The sequence below is a fragment of the Photinus pyralis genome, unplaced genomic scaffold (genome assembly GCF_008802855.1).
Source record: "Photinus pyralis isolate 1611_PpyrPB1 unplaced genomic scaffold, Ppyr1.3 Ppyr1.4_LG2, whole genome shotgun sequence".
Lineage (NCBI taxonomy): Eukaryota > Metazoa > Arthropoda > Insecta > Coleoptera > Lampyridae > Photinus > Photinus pyralis.
In genome coordinates, this window is record NW_022170403.1 from 8,720,306 (window position 1) to 8,729,679 (window position 9,374).

The 9,374-nt window shown below is 36.8% G+C and overlaps 1 protein-coding gene across 1 annotated transcript; it reads right to left on the reverse strand.

Moving 5' to 3' along the window:
• Positions 1-4,663: 4,663 nt before the first annotated feature.
• On the reverse strand, positions 4,664-5,311 carry LOC116163190. Its single transcript, XM_031477045.1, has one exon. It carries the CDS (start codon positions 5,309-5,311, stop codon positions 4,664-4,666), a length of 648 nt encoding a protein of 215 aa, XP_031332905.1.
• Positions 5,312-9,374: the final 4,063 nt, after the last annotated feature.

Below are 9,374 nucleotides of genomic sequence, written 5' to 3' on the forward strand. Positions count from 1 at the left end.
AAACAAGTTAAAAAGTAATCGTAAACGATTTACATAAAGCGCATTTCCACTTGCATTCATTTCCCATTTGTAAGATGCAACTTCTGTTAAAATCGTAAAAATCCGGCCACAAATATGAAAGATAGCGTTGCACATGGGCAATCCATTGTTGACGTGCTACTTCAATTTCAGTTTATGAGAAGAATTTCATTTCAATGCTTTTCTAAATAAGAAAGTTGGAACTGCGCATGCGCAAACCTAAATTTTAAAACTAATGTTAGATTTTCCTTTGTTCCAAGCGCCTAAATACCAAATTTCACTTAAATGCTTCCATAGATAAAAAAAGTTGGCACTGCGCATGCGCAAAATAAAATTTTGAAACTGGCGCTAGATTTTCCTTTATTCCAAGTGCCTATGTATTAAATTTCATTTAAATTCTTCCATAAATAAAAAAGTTGGCACTGCGCATGCGCAAAACCAAATTTTGAAATTGGCGTTTGATTTTCCTTTATCCCAAGTGCCTATGTATCAAATTTCGTTTAAATTCTTCCATAAATAAAAAAGTTGGCACTGCGCATGCGCAAAACCAAATTTTGAAATTGGCGTTTGATTTTCCTTTATTCCAAGTGCCTATGTATCAAATTTCATTCAAATACTTTTATAAGTAAAAAAGTTTGCAATTCGGTTTATAAATGGTCGAGATGCGAAAAGGGCACTGTGAATTTTAAATCGATTCGATTCAACTTTTGGCATTGCGTATTATATGGCTAAAGCTATGCCCATATTGAATTTCATGCAATTCAGTTCATAACTAACGGAGATGTAAAAGCGATCGAACATTTCTAAACAAAGTTATCGTTCACACGGACAGATAGATGGACAGACAGACAAAGGAACAGACGGACAGACCAACAGGCAGACGACAGATAGCAATGCAAAATTATAAACGATCTCTAGGATCGTTAATAAACGGCAAAAGTGTAAAATTATGGAACATGTAAAAAACGGTTTTTTGTTTTTTTTACAATAACTTTTTTTGTAAGCGGTACAGAAAAAATTCCTTCCTTGGTACAAGACTCGACACCATAACGAACCAAATAGCGAAAAAAGTAGAACAATAGCTCTTAAGATAAAGAACTAGTAGCGTCGCAAATTAGCGGACGGACGGACGGACAAAGTAGGTGTTGCGCGTTATACTTATTAAAGTTAAAATTAGGTGTTATTAGGTGTTGCGCGTTATACTTATTAATTAAAATTTAGCCCTGCGAAACGTCAATTATTTGGAATGGAACATATAGGTATTTGCTCAAATAACCGAGCAGATAACGTATATTATGAAAGGATTAATTATTTCCTTTTGCTCTTTTGTATTTGACTTAATATAAAATTTAATTTTATCATATTCAATTGGAGCATTTCAGAGAAATTTGTGCTGATTTAGGGTAGTTATAAAATGTCAACTGCACCTACCGGTAACGCCAAGATTGAGCTTTAAATTACAGAACATTTAACTGCGGCTGTCAGTAACACCAAAATTGAGCTTTCAAATTTTAGGCCTGTAAATCGTAGGCATTCCAACTCTTAATACCAATTTGCGTTTTCGTAGCCAAACTATCCCGAGTATTGCTACTTATCCGTTCGCTTGTAGTAGATCGAACAGGACCAGTCAAGGAAAAAGAAGTTGGTATAGTCTACCTCATCCAACTTCACACTTACCTGAAAACATAAAATGGTTTGCAAAGCCAATAAAATCTGGCCCAAAAGATAGAAGATAGGTGGTGTCGTTGTGGGCGGTTCGGGCCGTCGAGTTTAGCTGTAGAGGTAGTGCAAATAGTGTAGAAAATGCTTAATAGGTACCCACCTAGAGAAGTGTCGGCAAACACCAAACTATTGTCTACATTCTGAGAAACCTAACACGGTTTCATGTGTTTTACCATAACGATAATTTAGAAACGCGTAACATTTGCTGGTATTGTCTATAAAAACTGCCTTTGCCTTATAACGGGCGATCAACTATGAGTTGCTGTCGAGTCACCTTTGGAAGTTCAAGGTAAAAATTAAATTTAAATTAAAAATACGATTTGATGGTCTACGACGATTTCCCGTGTAAACAAAAATTTCAAAGGTGACTCGACAGCCACTCATTTTTGATTGCATAGTATGCGATTGTGAAGCTTATTCTAAGATTAATGCATGAAGGCAGACGCCTCTTCAAGAAACACATGGGCCTCGATTATGTGTTAGAAGTCAAGCACCTCGAGTCGTTCCAAACAGCCCTTATCGAATTTAGTAGCAATTTGACATCAAGACTAACCAAAACCGCATGGCACATGATCTTCAAGTAACCAACCTGTCTAGTGATAGGAACATACGTTGTGTTGTGGAACGAGATTCTCGAGGATGTGTGTCTGTTGCACTCGGAGGATCGATTATACCTACATAAACAAAATACAAGAAATGGGGGAGAGTGAAATTTAATTTCAAATTCAAAATACAAACAAGTTGTCCTCGTGTAATAACGCGAGTAGCCCTAGGGTCTTCATTGATGATGCATTTCACACGGAAGGAAAAAGAGCTGCTGAAATCCTTCCAGGATATGTACTCACTTACTCTCTTTCTTCTTTTCCAATTTGCATTTCACAATTTCATCACGATAGTCTTCAGGTAGGTTCATAGCTCTCCGTTCATACTTTTCCATTTGTCCGTCTGCAAATCAGAAGACCGTAAATTGTTGCGTCGTCCGTTTACGACGGAAGAGTTGTTGAAGTTGTACATTTATGTTTCCGTTGGTTCGATTTTAACAAGCGTGATGTTCGCCTATTTCGTTCTTTACGGTGATAATCAGATTTTAAAGTATCCTTACTTTCACACAGTGCAAAATAAAATTTAGGTTATGGTTATACCTTGCAAACGTACGATGGGGACGGATAGCTATAATCTTTAACAAAATGTACTATCCGTTTGACGAATCAACGCAACGGATGAAAGGGGGACACGGTCAACTCGCCACCGGACCACTCGCCACCGACCGACTAGCCAACGGGACAACTCGCCAACGCGACAACTCGCCAACGGGACAACTCGCCACCGCGACAACTCGCCAATGCGACAACTCGCCAACGGACGACTCGCCACTGCGACAACTCGCCAACGAAATATTTTTCCCTGTTTAATGTGTCATACAAATGCATCCCACAAATGCAATAGTCAATTTCCCTAATTTTGTAAACAAAGTTTATCGAAAAATTGTAGTCAATATTTGAATGAAGACCCAACCGCCTATACCTGTTTCTATTACTGCGTTTTGATATAACGACATCTTTTGCAAATTATTATTTGAACAGGGAAAAATATTTCGTTGGCGAGTTGTCCCAGTGGCGAGTTGTCCGTTGGCGAGTTGTCGCGGTGGCGAGTTGTCCCGTTGGCGAGTTGTCCCGTTGGCGAGTTAGTCGGTGGCGAGTGGTCCGGTGGCGAGTTGCCCTTGGCGAGTTGACGCGTACCGATGAACGGAGAGCTATGAACCCACCTTTCAACCTGTAGGACAACATCGGGGAACTTCATCTCTCTCATGGTTCTACATTCATAATTAAAATATTGTGCGACCATCTTTCATGAAAATGAACATTCAGAACAGGGTTGCACGGGCGAAAAATATACGTATTTATCATATTATTTGTATGTCGTCACAACTCAGGCGCTTGTCCTTTTGGCCAGGACATAACCTGTCTCATTGTAATAATACATACGATTTCAAGATGTATCCCATTTAACACTATTCAAATCACATAAAAATTTGAGTTATGAAAAATAATCTCATTTGCCATTTATTCAAAATAAGTTAGTAGCAAAATACCATTGTAAACAAATTCAAAAATACCTATATTACTTCAGAAAAAAACAACCAAAAAACGCCGAGTCATGGCACAAGCCGATCACAAAAGTCGTACTTGAACCAGCCACCTTTTTGCAAGTAAAATGTGAAGAATACCATCCTAAGTAAATACGCACACAAAATCTACTACTAATCGGAGTAAAATGTAGAGTCCGCTGGCTTTAAACGGTTATAAAAAAAAAACTACCCAACCGATTTTTATCAAATAAAGCGTAATATAATCGTCAACTATTTCTACGTTTCCGTACGTAATGTCATATTTCTTGTTAAATTTGGGAAAATGTGATAGTGAAATAGCTACGGGAAAGCGCGCTTTTTCAATGAAAGTATACGAACTCAGAACTTTAGGATTTAATTACAAAAAAAGTATTCACTCAAATGGGATAATGTTTATGTATGTGATAGAATACACCTTTAACTATACGTCGATACATTTTTATGCATTTCTGTATAATTACGCAAACGTTACAGCGATAAAATGACAGACGCGTTTATTCGCTTATTATAAGATACACTTTAAAAAGTTTTGTTCATATCGATAAAGGACAATTACAAATGATATGATCACGGAATAGAATCAATGACAAAAAAATGTGAAGGGCTGCAGGAATTAATATATTTTGAGCGAAAGAGATAAACGCAATACCTCGAGCGGTGTTGGGGGAAGGTCATTTAATCGCAAAGTTGTACCTTGCAGCAACGTTTCGTATAAAGCGGCACACACGCTAAGTACACGGTTAAGTAATATAGCATGAAATTGTTATTTTGTATTAATCAGTCAACTCATATACATTAATTATCATCATTATCGCTATGTTCTTCGAGATCATCTTCATCAAAGTCGATAACTGCGTCATCACTATCCTCGTCGTTGAGATTTATTACCAAAGGTTCTATGGCGACATCTATTAAATTCTCTTTTTCTCGGTACATATCTTCTACTTTCTTGGCATGGTCAACACAATTAGCCCAAACGCTTTTTGGCACATCTTCCAATGTTGCTTTGCAGAGGTCTAATACGTCTTTAATTTTGAATGTTGTGTTTAGCTTTGCAACTTTATTTTTGACATACGCCCATATCAATTCAATGGGGTTGAACTCACAATGGGCTACTGGAAGCCATAAAAGCTTCACTTTATCCTGTCGAACATCGTTTACCACTTTCTCCAGAAAATACTGTTTTTTGTAATTGTACATGCGAGATAATTGCAAAAGTGAAGGCCTTGTCATTTGATCGAATGTATCGAAGTGTTCTGGTACCTGAACTTTTCGCTTATTTAACCATTCAATTATGTCTGCTTTTCTCCATGCAGTTGTTGGGTTTCGAAATTCAGGATTCAACATTGTACGGTAAGGTGCTTGATCAAGTACAATAACTGACTTATCGGGCATCACCCCCAAGACATATCGTAACCATTCCTCAAAATGCTGTTTATTCATTTCGTCATGATAATCTGCTGACCCTTTCTTCCCAATGAAGCATTTGCTACATCCTGGTAAAAAACCGTTTTCGTTGCCGATGTCAAGTATAATGATCCGTTGCCCAGCTCCAGAAGGTCGTTTGATTCCACCCCTGTACCCATTGATTTCTTGAATGGTTCCTCGATATTGGTCAAAGCTGTCGCGGTTTTCCGGGGTTATATATTCCACCCAACCAAATTTTTTTGAATGGTTTGCGCCACACCATGTTTCGTCTGTAAAAAATAGATTCCAACCCGTTTCTCTATATCTTTTGATGGCGTATAGATATTCGGCTCTTTTAGCAGCTATTGCATTCACTTCCATTAAAATAGGCCTGTTCTCCAATTTGCGATAGATAAAATTTATATCTTTTACCCATTTTTTTACTGTGGTGCTGCACACTTGCGGAAAATCTGGACACTCGTCTTTCAGTCGTTGATAGAGTTCGGCTATGGTTGGAAACCGTTTTTCCATATAAAAATTTAATATTTGTCGTCTTATAACGCCCTTCATAAAATCATCGATCTCTATTTTAGGTCTACCACTTTTTGGTTTTGGTCCTGAAACTATACCACTGATGCTTCATTGGACACCCTTTGAACTGTTTTTTCGCTAATTCCCAAGCATTGCGCAGTTCGTTTTGTTACTTGATTGAGCCGAACTCGATCTACACCATTCATTTCTTCTTCTTCGAAGAACCTTTTTACCTTCACAACAATCTCTTTAAACTCCACGGACACATAACGAGGCATTTTATTATTTATTATAGATATAGTGGTACGTCGTGACAACTAAACTGTTAATGTAGTTCTGGATGAGCAATGGGCCTTTATATATTTGAATGTAAGAAAATATTATGAACCACAATCCATTTTTCTGGTTTTGAATAATATATATGTTTATCAAACATGTGTTCCTGTAGGTACCCACGAAAGAATAATAATGACAATTTACATTACATTGGCCATGGCCATCTGTGGTTATTGTATTGTAACGCTCCAGTTAAACAAAACATGTTTGCCGCACATCACACATGAAAACCGCAGGTTATTATTCATCTTGTTTCGTACGTAGAGTATTGGCTAATTTACACAAAAACAAACATCCACAAGTTGTTTTCAGACAATATGTACGCATTTATGACGTTTGCTATTTTATTCATCTTATAAAAAAAGAATGAAGTCGTTTCCTTCAATAATAGCTGCGTTGCAATGTTTTTGCTTTTCCGCTAATTACGCAAAAAGGGAACAAGATATTTCCATAATTTTTTCTACAATAGCTACAGCAAGAATTGGGTTATGTAATACCCGAAATGTATGAATTTTCGTGGAAAAATAAACTATTTATGGACCTGTACAGTTGAGCATCGCGACAAATCACGCATTTTAGAGTACTTTTTTGTGAGGAAAATTCGATAACGTAAAAAGTCCTGGCAGCCAAAATTTACAATTTACGTATGTTAACAACAACTTACCAATTGATACGTTCCAAAAATTTCATTAATATCGGCTCCAGCGATTTTGAGATTTGAGCCTTCAAAGTGAGCGGACTCTTACATTTTACTCCGATTAGTAGGTACCCTAAATTGTATAAACACCATGTATATTAATCTTCAACTTCCCCTTAACAAATGATAAATCTAACCCGCAGTCAAAATAGGATAAAAATGAATTAAGCTAAAGGAATTTTCCACCCGCAATTGCTATAAACGTAGTTGAAGCTACATTATCTGCGAAAGTTCTACGTATATGAGAAAGCATTATATTTATAAATGTGTTATCTTTAACAAATAAACGTTATAGCTATCCCTAAATGAACCTAATTGAATTATTAACTCGTGTAAAAACAAAACAGAGGCCCTGCCAATTCAAATTTATAATTTTAAATACCCACCAAATCGACAGCTAGTGACAAACAATTACCCTACACCCTACCCATGCAATGATAAATTTTACCAAGAAAAATAAAAGAAAACATTAACCCACATTGTGAACCACTAGATACCCTCAACCTACTTTTAATCCTGCTGAGTCGACTATCAAATCTTTCGCGAGTGAGTTCATACCGGGGACGGCACTCCGACTTACAGCGCTCTCCAAATCTGGCTTCGTATGTGCGTTGCTTACCTTCCAGTCGTAGGCTGGTTTTACTGTAGAGTTTGCTGTGTAAACAATGTCAGGTTGGGACGTTGAGGTTTGGATCTAGGCATTTGGAATGAATCCGGGTGGTGTAATTATTAATTAAGTGCTCATTACAATTCATGCTAATTAATTTCGTGGGATTATTTACGAATAAATACAGAACGATTTTCCGAATATAGCCTGTAGTCAAGGTCATGTCTGTTTATTTCATTGTAAAAGACAGAGTATTTCAATTTTCGCTCTCAATTTGTTCTTTAATGCATTTGTGACAGCTCTGGCTGATTAATTAGGTGTTTCGTTTATTTATTATTTTATTTTATTTTATTATCCCTCTCTTGTTTTGGGTCCTCAACAGGCATGCGCTCAATTACAGAGTGACCCGCATAATGCTATTTAGAGGTGCCTCTGCAGAAGGTCTTAAGATGGTCTATACTACTCCGGTATTTAGCTTACGAATTAGGAAAACTGCAGGAAAACCTAATTCGGAGTAGCCGGTAGAATGCTCGGAACTGGTCTAAGGTAGTTTCCATCTCCGCCACAGATGAAAAATTCACCTTAACCCAGGTTCGAACACCCGACCTTCGGATTTATAACCCAATGCTCTTACCACTGAGCCATAAATTTGAGAAGAGGTTAATGTTGTCTAAAGTTAAGGTGGCTTTTTAATATTGTAAAAAATTGTTTGTTGTTGTAGAAAATGTTTTATTTTAGATAAGATAATTCGAAGTAAAATTGGTATACATGAGAAAATTCAAGCGTCTTGTCGCAAGCTGTTAATCGGTTGATCGAGTTACTAAGAGTCGTTAAGTGGATGACAAATCTGGAGGGAAGTCCGTTTAAATACTGGAGTATGTCAAAATTGTTATTCATGCACCAAAATCGTTGGGAGAAAGACTAAGAGCATTATCTCATCAATGCCCAAGACATGAATTGATGCATTTTTGTTGACTATATCTATATGTATCTTAGAAGTCTCAAATAAATGGTCGTTAAAAAAGTTGTGGTAATAGTGGTAATACTGAGGATCCTTCGATATTTCGTTGAATCGGTTTATTTAGTGGAGTTTTGCGCCGATATTAACAACACATTTCTCTGCTGTCGCAAGAAAATTAATGTTTTATGTTTCGTCCACAATCGTTATCGATATCGCTATTTTTATTACATTAACTTCTGCACATATACAAGAAATCAACAAAACTGTCACCATGAGCTATATGATAAGATCAAAACATAGTTTTTAATGCGAGTGAGTGCGTTTTGTGTATACATTTGCTCATCTTGCAATTGAATGGAATTCAGATATAATACATTGAATGCCCAGCCTGCCACTGCCGGAAATTCTCCTTTTTAAAATTGTCCAAATGTCATAGAATTTGAGAAATTATTAATCTTAATGTAAGTACTCAACTAGTCAATGGCTATATGATAATCGACTCATTGCTGTTCAACAGATTGTAAGATGGGGTAGGTATTCTATCATTTGCATAGGTACATAGACATCCTTAGTTACGCTTACTACTTACGGGTATATATGAAGTCCTTCAGAATTTAAAACATTAAAAATGAAAATTGTTAGATTCCCTTGAACTTGCGTATGATGTGATAAAAGTTCCAACGTAGAGTCTCCACTTAAACGTGCCTAGGGAATATTAAGTCTAATATTCGAAAAGCTTCAACTTCTATTCGGATAACGATACCGTGCTTCGTAGCTTATCTGGCTAATCCAATGAAATTTTTATTCGTTCGAAAGGTCTTTCTGCAGATGCAATTGCTGCTACCAAAGCAATTCCAAGCTACTTATGTAGTAATTAATTGACCTGGCCCGCGATGTGTAAAACTCAGGTACATCCACCTCCTACCTAAAAACTATCAAATCTAGATTTTGCGTAATAGCAATGCGT

What these genes read in the sequence shown, in the direction of transcription:
- LOC116163190 (XM_031477045.1), bottom strand. Translation starts at nt 5,311, where the DNA reads ATGAATAAACAGCATTTTGAGGAATGGTTACGATATGTCTTGGGGGTG.